Genomic DNA, 15,854 nt, shown 5'->3' with positions numbered 1-15,854 from the left:
GACGACGTCGAGGAGGTTTTTTTGTCCCTCTCGACGACGTCGAGTTCGCGGTGAAGTGAATACCTCGGTGTCGGTTTGTCCGTTTGTGATCTCTCTCATCGGCACAGCTGCAGAGCTCCGCAGCAGAATCTGTCAGCTGATCCTGTTACAACGTGTAGAGTTTAGGAACGTTAGGAATGTGAACGCTAAAGGAGAGCGTGAACGGCCCGAGATCCGCTCTCTAGAAGTGGAAGCAAAGGTTTTCTTTTTTTATTAGGGCTGTCAATCGATTAAAATCTTTTAATTTAATCTGATTAATCACATGATTGTCCATAGTTAACTGTGATTAATCGCAAATTAATCGCATATTTTTTATCCGTTCTAAATATACCTTAAATCAGTGGTTTTCAAGATTTTTCATATCAAGGCCCATTATTTATTCTGCATTTGAGCCACGGAACCACCATTTGATGACATTTAGCCTTCCAGACCCAAACTAAAGAACTGTATTGATGTTGGCCAATGGTACCATTACGAGAGATAACAGGCCATGTTGATCAAAATAACATGTTTTCTAAGTTTTCTAATTGTGTAGACTTAAATTAACTTAAGTAATGCAGCTGTTTAACAATTATTCAACTCTTCAGTGTAAAATTGCCATGCGTCTCTCAACCATTCTGTCAAACTTCACAGTGCATTAATCGCGCGTTAAAAAAGATAGTGCCGTTAAAAGGATTGTGAGTTAACCCATTCTGAACGGGAACCCATTTTGCTGTTAGCATCATGTCGTGCTTTAGCTATTGAAAAATAGCAGATCTACAAGCTCATAGCGCGCCACCGAGTGGCGCGCTACGAGCTTGTAGGTCTGCAATTTTTTTGAAAAATCGAAGAACGACTGACATTTTTAGAATCTGATCTCAGGTCAGAATGGGTTAATCAGACCAGTGTGTGTCCAGTGGAAACCTCGTTTTAATCTGATCTCAGGTCAGAATGGGTTAATAGTGCGTTAACTTTGACAGCCCTATTTTTCATATAATCTTTTTTAGCTGATGAGTTCCCAGAAACGGTGTACGTGTGTTACACTATCAGAGTTAAACCTACGTGTGTTACACTCTCAGAGTTAAACCTACGTGTGTTACACTCTCAGAGTTAAACCTACGTGTGTTACACTCTCAGAGTTAAACCTACGTGTGTTACACTCTCAGAGTTAAACCTACGTGTGTTACACTCTCAGAGTTAAACCTATGTGTGTTACACTATCAGAGTTAAACCTACGTGTGTTACACTATCAGAGTTAAACCTACGTGTGTTACACTCTCAGAGTTCAGGCTTGAGTTTTCAAATGGAATTGTGTTAGTTAGTGTACATTGTTAGTACTGTCAAAATAAGCTCAGAAATGACATGTACATTAGACTTGTTGGTCTTGAAAATAGGCCTCTTATTACTACTGCTATATTTTGCATAGACATCATGCACATATATAATGCAGTACGGTATATATTAGGGCCGGGACTAATTGCGATTAATTACGATTAATTAACTACAGAAAAAATAATGCATTAAAAAGATTAACGCACTATTTTTTTTCACCGCGGAACGTTGTCAATGGACAGTTTTCAAACGGACCTGCGCACCAAGTGTCCGTGTCCTCTTCAGACAATAACACCACCAGAAACCGCAGACAGTTCACCAGACTGGGGGAAGCCGCTGAGATCACTTTGCTTGTCCCCGTGGATTGGAAATAGGATTTAAAAGGCTATCCGATGGTAGCGTGGATTACAGCACAGTTGTGTGCAATTATTCAATAAAGAATTATTACCCCTATTACTACAAAAACAATGTTTTATTGCTTAAACTTATGTATTCACTATTCATTGATTCACTAGTATACCAAAATCCATTTGACTTTCTCACTGTTCTCGGGTCAAATAATGATATGCGATTAAAATGCGATTAATCTAGATTAATTAATCGCAAAGCCTCTGATTAATTAGATTTTTTTTTAATCGAGTCCCAGCTCTAGTATATATACATCAGTACCACTTCACTTGCGCTAATTATCTCTTATGGTTGAATTAACATTAGAAAACACAAGAGTAGCAGCCAGTGAGCCACACCTGCTACCAATTTATGTCTTTACAATCAATTACCTGACGGCCCTAGTGAACGTGTGTGTGTTTATGTGCATGCATGCGTACCGACGTATGACTGTGTGTTTATGTGCATGCATGCATACCGACGTATGACTGTGTGTTACGTGTGACTGTGTGTTTATGTGCATGCATGCATACCGACGTATGACTGTGTGTTTATGTGCATGCATGCATACCGACGTATGACTGTGTGTTTATGTGCATGCATGCATACCGACGTATGACTGTGTGTTTATGTGCATGCATGCGTGCAGACGTGTGACTGTGTGTTTATGTGCATGCATGCGTACCGACGTGTGACTGTGTGTTTATGTGCATGCATGCATACCGACGTGTGACTGTGTGTTTATGTGCATGCATGCGTACCGACGTGTGACTGTGTGTTTATGTGCATGCATGCATACCGACGTGTGACTGTGTGTTTATGTGCATGCATGCATACCGACGTGTGACTGTGTGTTTATGTGCATGCATGCATACCGACGTGTGACTGTGTGTTTATGTGCATGCATGCGTACCGACGTGTGACTGTGTGTCTATGTGCATGCATGCATACCGACGTATGACTGTGTGTTTATTTGCATAATTTTCTTTTTTTCCTTGGAACTCTTCTTTGGCCAAACGGTTGACATTTCTACTGACAGAAATAAACATGTTTTTTTTTTACATAATCTGTCAAAAAGGAGCTTCTTTCCGTTGTGGTCACAACGTACACTGGAGCGTTTGTACAGTCACGAGGAATGGAACGTTCCTTCATCACATCCAGATGGAGTGGAAATATATATATGAGAATTACAACTCCTTCAGTTTAGTGCTTTTAGCAGACAGACACTCTTCATCCAGAGATACTTAACAACAAGGTCAAACAGTCACAGGGTGAGGTAGTGCTAGGGGGTGAGTGTGAAGAGGTGAGTGCTAGGGGGTGAGTGTGAAGAGGTGAGTGCTAGGGGGTGAGTGTAAAGGGGTGTGTGCTAGGGGGTGAGTGTGAAGAGGTGAGTGCTAGGGGGTGAGTGTGAAGAGGTGAGTGCTAGGGGGTGAGTGTGAAGAGGTGAGTGCTAGGGGGTGAGTGTGAAGAGGTGAGTGCTAGGGGGTGAGTGTGAAGAGGTGAGTGCTAGGGGGTGAGTTTAAAGGGGTGAGTGCTAGGGGGTGAGTGTGAAGAGGTGAGTGCTAGGGGGTGAGTGTGAAGAGGTGAGTGCTAGGGGGTGAGTGAAGAGGTGTGTGCTAGGGGTGAGTCTGAAGAGGTGAGTGCTAGGGGTGAGTGTGAAGAGGTGAGTGCTAGGGGGTGAGTGTAAAGGGGTGTGTGCTAGGGGGTGAGTGTGAAGAGGTGAGTGCTAGGGGGTGAGTGTGAAGAGGTGAGTGCTAGGGGGTGAGTGTGAAGAGGTGAGTGCTAGGGGGTGAGTGTGAAGAGGTGAGTGCTAGGGGGTGAGTGTGAAGAGGTGAGTGCTAGGGGGTGAGTTTAAAGGGGTGAGTGCTAGGGGGTGAGTGTGAAGAGGTGAGTGCTAGGGGGTGAGTGTGAAGAGGTGAGTGCTAGGGGGTGAGTGAAGAGGTGTGTGCTAGGGGTGAGTCTGAAGAGGTGAGTGCTAGGGGTGAGTGTGAAGAGGTGAGTGCTAGGGGGTGAGTGTAAAGGGGTGAGTGCTAGGGGGTGAGTGTGAAGAGTTGAGTGCTAGGGGGTGAGTGTGAAGAGGTGAGTGCTAGGGGGTGAGTGTGAAGAGGTGAGTGCTAGGGGGTGAGTGTGAAGAGGAGAGTGCTAGGGGGTGAGTGTGAAGAGGTGAGTGCTATGGGGTGAGTCTGAAGAGGTGAGTGCTAGGGGGTGAGTGTGAAGAGGTGAGTGCTAGGGGGTGAGTGTGAAGAGGTGAGTGCTAGGGGGTGAGTGTGAAGAGGTGAGTGCTAGGGGGTGAGTTTAAAGAGGTGAGTGCTAGGGGGTGAGTGTGAAGAGGTGAGTGCTAGGGGGTGAGTGTGAAGAGGTGAGTGCTATGGGGTGAGTTTAAAGGGGTGAGTGCTAGGGGGTGAGTGTGAAGAGGTGAGTGCTAGGGGGTGAGTGTGAAGAGGTGAGTGCTAGGGGGTGAGTTTAAAGGGGTGAGTGCTAGGGGGTGAGTGTGAAGAGGTGAGTGCTAGGGGGTGAGTGTGAAGAGGTGAGTGCTAGGGGGTGAGTGAAGAGGTGTGTGCTAGGGGTGAGTCTGAAGAGGTGAGTGCTAGGGGTGAGTGTGAAGAGGTGAGTGCTAGGGGTGAGTCTGAAGAGGTGAGTGCTAGGGGTGAGTCTGAAGAGGTGAGTGCTAGGGGGTGAGTGTAAAGGGGTGAGTGCTAGGGGGTGAGTGTGAAGAGGTGAGTGCTAGGGGGTGAGTGTGAAGAGGTGAGTGCTAGGGGGTGAGTGTGAAGAGGTGAGTGCTAGGGGGTGAGTGTGAAGAGGTGAGTGCTAGGGGGTGAGTTTAAAGGGGTGAGTGCTAGGGGGTGAGTGTGAAGAGGTGAGTGCTAGGGGGTGAGTGTGAAGAGGTGAGTGCTAGGGGGTGAGTGAAGAGGTGTGTGCTAGGGGTGAGTCTGAAGAGGTGAGTGCTAGGGGTGAGTGTGAAGAGGTGAGTGCTAGGGGTGAGTCTGAAGAGGTGAGTGCTAGGGGTGAGTCTGAAGAGGTGAGTGCTAGGGGGTGAGTGTAAAGGGGTGAGTGCTAGGGGGTGAGTGTGAAGAGGTGAGTGCTAGGGGGTGAGTGTGAAGAGGTGAGTGCTAGGGGGTGAGTGTGAAGAGGAGAGTGCTAGGGGGTGAGTGTGAAGAGGTGAGTGCTATGGGGTGAGTCTGAAGAGGTGAGTGCTAGGGGGTGAGTGTGAAGAGGTGAGTGCTAGGGGGTGAGTGTGAAGAGGTGAGTGCTATGGGGTGAGTCTGAAGAGGTGAGTCTGAAACATGTAGTCTTCAGACTAAGGTGGAAGCCATGGGTGTGAGCCTACAGTCCCCTAATAAGAATAATAATAATATTAATGGCCACTAACTTCTGTTTAACGTTGCTAGTCTGAACTGCGTAACGACTGAAAGCACTGCCTGTCGAATGTGATTTCAGTCCATCCTTCGTGAGTCATTCTTGGCTTTCGTGGGTTTCAACCGCCTCCATGTTAGCTTGCACTCGAATGTAAATTGTGTGGTGTTGTTCTGAAGCAATGCATGATGGGAACATTCTGTGAACGTTGCAGATGTGTGAGCTGCTCGGCCTGCCTTTAAGATGAGCTTTTGAAAGGCAGGTGATGGTAAGAGGACCCTGGTTGGTTGGCTGAACGCGTTGAACACCTCCGATTGGCCTGCATGTCGTCGTGTTGTTGTTGTTGTCGTGCAGCGGTCTGTGTGTCTTTGCTGTCGAGCGGAAAACCTCTTATCTCCTATATGTTAAACTTTCATATGTTATACACAAAAGCAGTGTTGTTTTCGTCAGTAAAACTGAGACGAAAAATGTTCGTCGACTACCTTTTTTCAAAAACAAAATGGAAACTAAAGGAAAACTAAGCTACTGCAGGATGACTACAACTATGACTAAATATACTGTCGATTTAGTCAACAAATAAAAACTAGGCTGATGTTAGGAAGGGACTAGTGGACAAGAGATCCAGTAATAAGTCATTTTATACTTTGTTTGCATGCTGGAAATATACGATCTACAAGCTCACAACGCGTCGCAGCGCGACACGTTGTGAGCTTGTAGATCGCCTATTTTAAACAAGTATAAAATTACCCATTACGACGGCATCAAGGCCCAATTTAGTCGACTACATCGACTGTAGATTGAATTGACTAAAGCTAGACTTAACACTAAAACATTCTGGGTGACTAAAATGTGACTCAAACTAAATGAAAGCCATTCAAGAGACTATACGACTAAAACTAAAATAGAAATTTGCTGCCAAAAACAACGCTGCACAAAAGCATCAAAAGTAGCAGATTTGGTCGACTTTTGAATTTGAATCCTGGAAAGTAACAGTTTTAGAAGATATGGTTTCCACCTGACAGAGGGAGGGTGTGTGCGTGCGTGCGTGTGAGCACGGGATCGTGGAGAATGAAAGACATATAACAGAAGAGAATGCTGCATGCTGTTATGTGTTGCTGTATATCCATCCATGTACAATATACCAGTACTGTATTCTATGTACAGTACTGCAGTGTATTGCATTATTAAACCCACTAATCCTTCTTGCTCTCCCAGCAGTTGCTAACATGTATCATGGCTGTCGTCATCGTAAAACATACGCAGGCGATGGGTTGTCGTACCAATATTTGTGGTTAATGATGATCATTTAAAAAATAAAATTGTGTGAATGAAAATTACATTTATGTTTGACAAATAACGGAAATATTCAAATAAATCATGATGCGATGCTCCGTGAGCTTGTATAGAACTGCTATTTGTGCTTCTAAATTGTCCGATTTTTTATTTTACCCTAAATGCCCAAAATAGGGACGCCAAGATGAAAATGGTTAAAAGATCACGACATGAAACGACATGAAAATAATGATAAATGATGATAAATATATATATATATATATATATATATATATATATATATATATGTAGACGTCATCCAGCTGTTTTTTTGTTATGATTCTGATTGTGCAAAATAAGTGCAATTAGCTCAAACAATTTCCATCAGGCCATTGATCGATTTCTTTTATTTTTTTATTCTTTTAAACATTTTGGCTCAACGGATAGCACAAAAAGGTCCTGGGGACTTGTTTCCCTTGTGGTCCTATGCATTAACCCATTCTGAACGGGAACCCATTTTGTTGTTAGCATCATGTTATGCTTTAGCTATTGAAAAATAGCAGATCTACAAGCTCGTAGCGCGCCACCGAGTGGCTCGCTACGAGCTTGTAGGTCTGCTATTTTTTGAAAAATCGAAGAACCAGTGTGTGTCCAGTGGAAACCTCGTTATGAATCTGATCTCGGGTCAGAATGGGTTAAATTCATCAACAATTCAACCCCTGTGTAATAACTGTGACAGGCCTGCTGACGTGCATGTGGTTGCTGAGGCTGTCTTTTGGCTGTTAACAGTTAACGCCTGCCTTGTTTTTGCTTTACTGACCGCGTAACCCAACGAACACACATTACATCTCCAACTGAACGCTGTGCACATGTTCTAGTGCTTTACTGACCGCCCTAACCCAACTAACCAACACACATTACATCTCCAACTGAACGCTGTCGCTGTGCACATGTTCTAGTGCTCTCGGCGTGCGGGGTGCATCTAGAAAGACAGGGGAGGCATACTATCATCCGACAGAGCATTGCTCCGAAGGAGTAATGCTCCGAGGTGCGCTGCGGGTCGGGAGAGGGTTGCGGTTAGGTTTGGGTGTCTGCCCCGGGGGAGGTTAGGGTTAGGGTGAGGGAGGAGGTAGGTTGTCGTTCGGACCAATGCTCCGTCGGATGAAAGTACTGCACTCGAAAGACAGAGGAGTTGTGGCACCAAGGATTTACGCTCTTACACCGAAAGCAACGTTGCGCACTTAGAAACATCGCTATACAAAATTGTGTGCGTGTGTATTATTATTATCGAACCAACATAATCTGAATTAGAATCCAAATGTGTCGTTCATTGTGACACTGTAAATTCAATGAACTACGACATGCATAGGAAGCAATCCTTAGTGTCTTACACAGAGTGAGAAGACGTGTGTGTGTGTGTTCCTTAAATGGAAAGGACTACTTTATGGTCGATGTTTGGGCTTGGCATTATGTAACTTCAAAAAAAAATTGCTCTCAATAGTTGGTGGACTGATTTAGAAGTCGATATTCCATAAACGAATGCAAAAACAAAGTAAAAAAAATAATTTTCATCGTTTTATGAGGAGAATATTTTGGAATGTAAGTTTTCTAATCAAAGGACTATAACTGGAGGTATTTTGTGAGTTACATCATGACAAGATGACCGCGGTACACATGAGGGGCATTTTGACAACCACAACATTGGGCAGAAAATGGTTCGGAAAAGCAAAAGCAAAGAGTTTGTGGTGGTGTTAGGGCCAATTCATACTCCTATTTTATCGCTGTTTCGGCGCTGTAGTGCCGAAATGATTTCGGCTCGTCAGAAAATTTCAGTAGCACCGAAGAGACGACTTTAGGACGGTACCCGCCCCCCCCCAACCTCAAATGACGTCAAATTGTAGTCTCTACAGAGCGGAACAGACTTTTATTCGGCTCTAAAATAGGAGTATGAATCGGCCCTTAGTGTTTGTCTTTCTGCTGGCGTGTTGAGGACGCCGATTGCGCCGTTGACCTCTCTCTCTCTCTCTCTCTCTCTCTCTCTCTCTCTCTCTCTCCGATTGGCCTTTATTTAACAGACGGAGGGCTGTTCTTCACGAAGGGGATTGGACGAGCCTTCGTACCTGTGATTGCCGCGGACCAACGGGGGGAGAGCTCTGCTGGTCATGAGCCCGCCGCCCCCGACTCCTCCCCGAACCCCCCCACGGAGGAGGCAGAGATCCAATTGGAGAACACTGTGCTGTGATGTCATCGCATCCATCCGCCCAATAACTGTTCTTTTCCCCCCTTTCCCTTTCCCTTATTCACGTGGTCCACGGCACAACTTTGCTTAATGTACCAAAAAAACTCCAAAGAATATCAAGCTGGATTCCCAAAGAGACTGGAACACTCCACCCTATCGTCCTCTGTCCCTGTTTGTTCTCCCAACACCGAGGCTGAGGCCTCGACGTGAGCGGGACTGGACCCCCCCCATACCTTCATCCTCTGTCCGTGTTTTATTATGTTTGTTCTCCAGAGCACTTCTTTACTAAGAGCACAGCGAGTGTTCATTGACGCCCGCGACGTTAAACAAAACCTATGAACCCGTTGCCTGGAACGATCCTGTCATTTTGCATTTAACTATTAGCACAAATGGCGTATAGCTGACATTACGGCTAAACATGGAACTTCTTCTCATGCTCGTGGTATCGATTTCCAAGTCGGGGTCTTTAACCCATTCAGTACGGGAACCCCTTTTGGTGTTGGCATCATGTTATGCTTTAGCTATTGAAAAATAGCAGATCTACAAGCTCATAGCGCGCCACAGAGTGGCACGCTACGAGCTTGTAGGTCTGCTATTTTTGAAAAATCGTGAAAATGTGCCTCAAATTTGGAATATATATTTTTCAGAACAAATGTTTTTAACTCAAATCTTTGCTTCTGGGGAGGTTCCCTGGAACATCATATTTTCAGATGGGGGGGTCTCGGAGGCCAATTACAGATCATTTTTGAGGTCCTTGACATGAAATATTGAGTGATATAGGCTTAGAAACATAGGAGGTATTTCAGAAAACTGTCAGGATTTAGAAGACTTTTTTTCAGGCCTAAATGGGTTAAGAAAATGACCGGGGGTTTTCACAACACGGCTATAGGAGCTATAGGGGTCAAACCTATAGGAGCTATAGGGGTCAAACCAAAATAAATGATGATGAGCGGCGTCTCGGTTCTCTCCGGAAATATTTTCAGCTTGAAGCTCCCCATAGGTTGCTCCCCATAGCTCCCCATAGGGTGCTCCCCATAGGGTGCTCCCCATAGCTCCCCATAGGGTGCTCCCCATAGCTCCCCATAGGGTGCTCCCCATAGGGTGCTCCCCATAGGGTGCTCCCCATAGCTCCCCATAGGGTGCTCCCCATAGCTCCCCAGAGGGTGCTCTGCCAAAAGAAATAACAGAAGAAAAAGAACGGGCGACATCGAGAGCCCTGCAGGAACACGACGACGACGACGATGCTTGGCAAAAGTTGGCACTGCGGGGAGAAGCAGCGCGTGACGAGAATTAACCCATTCTGACCTGAGATCAGATTCATACGAGGTTTCCACTGGGACACACGCTGGTCTGATTAAAGGGATCAAACGCTTTCTTTCGGTCAACCACCACTTTTAGACCGCGTAAACCAAAGTCGTGCTTTTTTACGTCGTTCCCTCGTGTGACGTACGTCATCAGCGCTATACCTGGACGACGTCAGACGGGAACGCAGAAATGTAACACATTTTTTGCAGTGGTTTACCAGCTCTCTCTCTCTCTCTCTCTCTCTCTCTCTCTCTCACTCACAAACACACAGCGAATGAAACTACATCGTACAGAATCAAAATGAACCCTGTTCGCTACGCTACTTCACTCAAGAGAGAGAAAAAGAGAGAGAGAGAAGCTCCCCAAGATGCTGTTATCTCCGGTTCGTTTTCCGTCGCACTCTAACCCATTCTGACCTGAGATCAGATTCTAAAAATGTCTTCTACATCCTGACAGTTTTCTGAAAAACCTCATGTTTCTATGTCAGTCGTTCTTCGATTTTTCAAAAACAGCAGACCTACAAGCGCCACCGAGTGGCGCGCTACGAGCTTGTAGATCTGCTATTTTTCAATAGCTAAAGCATGACATGATGCTATAACACCAAAAGGGGTTCCCGCGCCCAAAATGGGCTAATATAGCCTATATATACGCTATATGAATGCTTCGTGGAGACGGGGATATTGTAGCAGAATTCATCGTTGCGAGTGCTCTGGATCTTGTCCGTATAGGTCTATACAGAGAATATAACGGCTGAGAACGTTTGGGTGATAAACAGAGAGAGAGCGGAGACCGCAGCTGTATTTATCGTTGATCCGAATGTTTGGACCCTTTTTTTTTAAAGGGATTGTGACATTAAAAAAAAGGTTTTGGAATTGTTCTTGGTTTTTTTAGGTTTTCTAATCTCAATTGCACCCAAAACTTGAACTTTTAACATTCAGTAGATTTTCTGTGATCTGGGGTTTTCTGGCTCAAACAGGTGCTCTGATTTGCCGGCAGTAAGTGACATCACTTACTGCAAATCCCATATATGTCAATGGGATTTTCCAGCAGATGTCACTGTTTCACTGTGTTGCCTGTTTTCATTGTAGCTCAAAAGGCCCAAAAAACCCCAAAGAAAACTTCAGACCACAGAAAATCCACTGAATGTTCAAAGTTCAGGTTTTTTGGGTGTAATTGAGGTCATAAAACCTAAAAGAAAAAAGAAAAATAAATGAAAATGAATGTCATAAAACCTTTAACGTGGCCTTAATAATTATGTGTCGTCGCTCAGCCCCAAGAAGTGCTTTTTTAATAATAATTGCTATAATAATGCTGATCTTTATACTATATTGTGTATCTATTATGATCAAAGGACCAAAAAAAAAGAAATAAAAAATGAGTTAAATTGAAACCATGCAGCTGAGTTACTATAATGACCAAATATTTTGGCACGGGTGCAATACGACAAAATGCATTACTTTTTACTAAACGTTCCTTCTACGCACTCCCAGCGCATGATGCGATGTGTTCATTCAACAAGCCTATTACCTCGCGTCACACTGTCGAGACATTCTGACCTGAGATCAGATTTTAAAAAAAATCTCCTACATCCTGACAGTTTTTCTGAAAAAGCCATGTTTCTATGTCAGTCGTTCTTCGATTTTTCTAAAATAGCAGACCTATACAAGCTCGTAGCGCGCCACAGAGTGGAGCTTGTAGATCTGCTATTTTTCAATAGCTAAAGCATAGCATAATGCTAACACCAAAAGGGGTTGAGCCCCATTTATACCTTTACCGCTATGGCGGTGTGCCGAAAATAGCCGATCGACAAGCTCACAAAGCATCACATCCGCACCTCGTTGTGAGCTTGTGGATCGGCTGTTTTTGGTTGCGCGACGTCGTCGTTTGACATCGTCACATGACATCATCATTATGACAGAACACGTAGCAGGAATTGTGTTTTTTTTTACCTTGCATTTAATTAATTATTACAATCGACGTGATTTATCGACTCATAATCGCTCCGACGCTGAGAGAAACGGCCTCTATTTTCACCTTAACCCATTTTGACCTGAGATCAGATTCTAAAAAAATGTCTCCTACATCCTGACAGTTTTTCTGAAAAAGCCATGTTTCTATGTCGGTCGTTCTTCGATTTTTCAAAAAATAGCAGACCTACAAGCTCGTAGTGCGCCACTCGGTGGCGCGCTACGAGCTTGTAGATCTGCTGTTTTTTGATGATATCATAATGATATCAAAACCGGTCACTCCACAGCCTATAGGAAGCGCTTGTTGCGCAATCCTCGATGTTGGGCAACAGTGAGACGTCATCGAAAATGCTCCCCCCCCCCCCCCCCCCTGTTTAGCCGACGACAACGGAAATCTTAAAGCGTTAATGACTCGCAAACTAAAAATCATCATAAAAATCATCCCGTCTAATTATAAAAAAAAAAGATTATGTGTTAGACGGTGTTCATGCAGTCGCTATAGCTGCGTTAGATTTAATCTTGTTGTTGTCGATCGCAATCGAGAGTGTTTTGGGCCAGAGTATTGTAGTAACAGAGTGGCGACACTATATAGCGTTGACTCCCATTGTAACAATGGAATGCAGGAAGTGCTCATTTCATCTCAATGGGATAGTTCCAATGTTTGGAACTATAGCCCATATAGGCACCCGCTTTGCGGCGAGATCAAAGCGTGTCGCCACTCTCCTTGGCTACACTTAGCCGCTATACCGCCACATCGGGGACAACGGTAAAAGGCGCTATAAACGCCGGGGACATTTTTATTGATGGATTAATAAAAATACATTAAAGGGACACTTCACCCTTTTTGCAAAAACATATATGTTAATGACGTTAAGAAGCTTTAGAACACTTTCCTGGGGGTCTTTATGTGTGTAATATGTGGTTTTACATATTTTAGATTGTAGCGGTGTGAGCCCGGTGTCTCTGATGTCATGGACACTGGGCTCACTTCCTTCCTGGACTACATGTTGTCTCAGTAAGTCAGATCTCCCCCTATCCACAAGGAGGAGCAGAGCACCAAAGAATTATGGGAATTGTAGTCCAGGAAGGTAGTGAGACCAGTGTCCATGACATCAGAGACACTGTGCTCACTGCTACAATCTAAAATATCTAAAACCACATATTACACACATAAAGAACCCCAGGAAAGTGTTCTAAAGCTTCTACACATCATTAACATATATATTTTTGCAAAAAGGGTGAAGTGTCCCTTTAAGGTGTTAACAGAAGGGATTTGTTTTGTTTTTAAACAAATGCTTTTTTTTGATGGAAGACAAAAATAATAATGTAACACAGTGCTTTAAAGACATGTTTAATTCAGCAGATGACACTCTTTGCTTATCACTTTGATTGACGGCACAGACCCAGTTCAGACCTCTTTCTATGATCACATTCGTACCTTGTTGTTTGCTCATAATTATGATAAGAACGTGGGGTTGGTTTTTTTGCTGGGTTATTATTGTTTCTTGATTATAATTAAACAGAAATTATTATAACTGTTTATCGAAGGTGATGTTTTATTATGTCAGTATCTTTCTCACATTCATGGTGGTTCGGGCATATTTACTATATAGAGTCTGGAACTATACACCTCCAGAAAGGTCATCTGTTCGCCATTCGATCAGCTGTTTTGCCGTGAAGTACGTCCATTATATAATGGAGAATCATCTTGATTCTGTAGCAGCGGTGCCCTCCCTCCATCCTTGTGCATTTACCACAGGTTCTCAAAGTGAGGGGTCCAGGGACCCCTCGAGTCCATCACTTCTTACCCTCTCGTGTAATATGGCTTAATTGTATCTGTCATAGATAGTTGTAAATTCTGCCTCTTCCATGCACTAGACTTTATGTTTGACAGCCTTTTTCTTAGAGGAAGAGGCGATGCCTCTGTTTGTTGTTCAACAGCACACTCTGCAGGTAAAGAGGTGTAACAACAGGGCTCTGGGCTTATTGTCAGACTATGGCATGTCTAATTATGAAGTCAGAATTGACCTTTCTTCTTGCCCTGTTGGTCAGCATTAGCTTTTATTGTCTCCACCAGGCCGAAGGCATGTGGGGAGAGTATGTTTTGCACTCCGTCCGTCCGTGTGTCCGTCCGTCCGTTTGTGTGTGTGTCCGTGTGTCCGTGAACAGCTAATCTCGGCCACCGTTAACCCGGTCGATGCCATATTTTGCACACACACTCCCTGGATGCCAACCATGAACCTCTGCCCCAAACTTTCCAGAACGGCCTGTTATAGCGCCACCAGGAGGCCGCTTTGTGCAAAACAAGTTTTTCAATGCCATATTTTGCACACACACTCCCTGGATGCCAACCATGAACCTCTGCCCCAAACTTTCCAGAACGGCCTGTTATAGCGCCACCAGGAGGCCGCTTTGTGCAAAACAAGTTTTTGCACAGTACACCTACAGATTTTGTCCAAACATCACGCAAATTGGTACACAGTCTCTCTAGAGCCATTCAACGAAACGGGTCTTTCAGATTTATCAGACTCCATCCTGATTGGTTAAGATTGGCTTCCAAAGTTCACAGGAGTGCTCAGTTTCAAACAAAATGCTGCAAATCATGAACACATCGCGTGATTTCCGTGAAATTGTGCACCCACATTCCCACTAGGCCGAGGACGAAATGCCACATGAACAATTTCAACTCAGCCTCAAGGTGGCGCTATAACTGGCCGAAAAGTGTTTTTACCTCTAACTGCACGGATCTGTGGATAACCTGGTGGAGACCTGTGCCCGGAAGGGCACTTTTTCTAGTTGTCTATGATCTGACCCTAAATGTCCATGAAGATATGGAGTTATGGAGCGTGTCTTTGGCCTACATGATCAACACTGTTGTTATTCTTAAAAGGATCCCTGGCTAATAAGCCAAATGTACCGTAATACGTTACAGTCGCCGTCTATACTTTTAACACCTTAACCCATTCTGACCTGAGATCAGATTCATACGAGGTTTCCACTGGACACACACTGGTCTGATTAACCCATTCTGACCTGAGATCAGATTCATACGAGGTTTCCACTGGACACACACTGGTCTGATTAACCCCATTCTGACCTGAGATCAGATTCATACGAGGTTTCCACTGGACACACACTGGTCTGATTAACCCATTCTGACCTGAGATCAGATTCTAAAAATTGTATTTATTTTAAGAAACAATGATGGTGACATTTGTCCGTGTGTGGTCTAGCCCTATATGGAAAGCATGTGCATAAAAAACACATTTTAAATGTTGATTTGATGCCATTATGAGTATTACTTTTTCTTTTATCAGCATAAGGTATTCCATTAATCCCATGGGGCTAGACCACACATTGACAAACGACGTCATCAACTTGGGAGCTGCGACGGCTTTTTCTTTTCTTTCTGGGACAGGACATTTATAATTACGCTCTAAACAAACATTCAAAGACCATATAGACTTGGCTGGCCTATGACGTCATTTCGAGTAGTACACGTCATTTTCAAGTACAGTACTTGAGTAAATGTACTTAGTTAGTTTCCAAGGTCAGGCGTAAGCGGTACGTGGACCCTGTGTGGCAGGCAGGACGTCAATCCAGGCACGCTTCTTTAAGGCTTTCATGGTTTTATCCTCGGCTTCGGGTTCTTGGAAACGCCCCCCCCCCCCCCCCCCCCCTGAGGTTGACTGAGGTTAGGTTTAGGTATAGTTTTACTGAGGTTAGGTTTAGGTATAGTTTACTGAGGTTAGGTTTAGGTATAGTTTTACTGAGGTTAGGTTTAGGTATAGTTTACTGAGGTTAGGTTTAGGTATAGTTTTACTGAGGTTAGGTTTAGTTATAGTTTACTGAGGTTAGGTTTAGGTATAGTTTTACTGAGGTTAGGTTTAGGTATAGTTTTACTGAGGTTAGGTTTAGGTATAGTTTACTGAGGTTAGGTTTAGGTATAGTTTTACTGAGGTTAGGTTTAGGTATAGTTT

The 15,854-nt window shown here is 44.1% G+C and overlaps 1 protein-coding gene across 2 annotated transcripts in view; it reads left to right on the top strand.

The window, feature by feature from the left end:
* LOC310869938 (rho GTPase-activating protein 17-like) overlaps positions 1-9,058 on the top strand; it is a 121,913-nt gene extending 112,855 nt beyond the window's left edge. Inside the window, exons 19-20 of one of the 2 annotated variants that reach the window (XM_083780929.1) lie at positions 5,306-5,359; positions 8,439-8,548. In XM_083780929.1, the coding sequence (XP_083637055.1) occupies positions 5,306-5,313 (8 nt within the window). In that variant the 3' untranslated portion in view covers positions 5,314-5,359; positions 8,439-8,548. Of the gene's footprint in view, positions 1-5,305; positions 5,360-8,438 lie in introns of both variants that reach the window. The other variant, XM_083780928.1, reaches the window with a different exon arrangement.
* Positions 9,059-15,854: the final 6,796 nt, after the last annotated feature.

The sequence above is a fragment of the Protomyctophum parallelum genome (genome assembly GCF_964188405.1).
Source record: "Protomyctophum parallelum genome assembly, chromosome: 13".
Taxonomy (NCBI): domain Eukaryota; kingdom Metazoa; phylum Chordata; class Actinopteri; order Myctophiformes; family Myctophidae; genus Protomyctophum; species Protomyctophum parallelum.
This window is presented reverse-complemented; position numbering and strand designations above follow the sequence as displayed.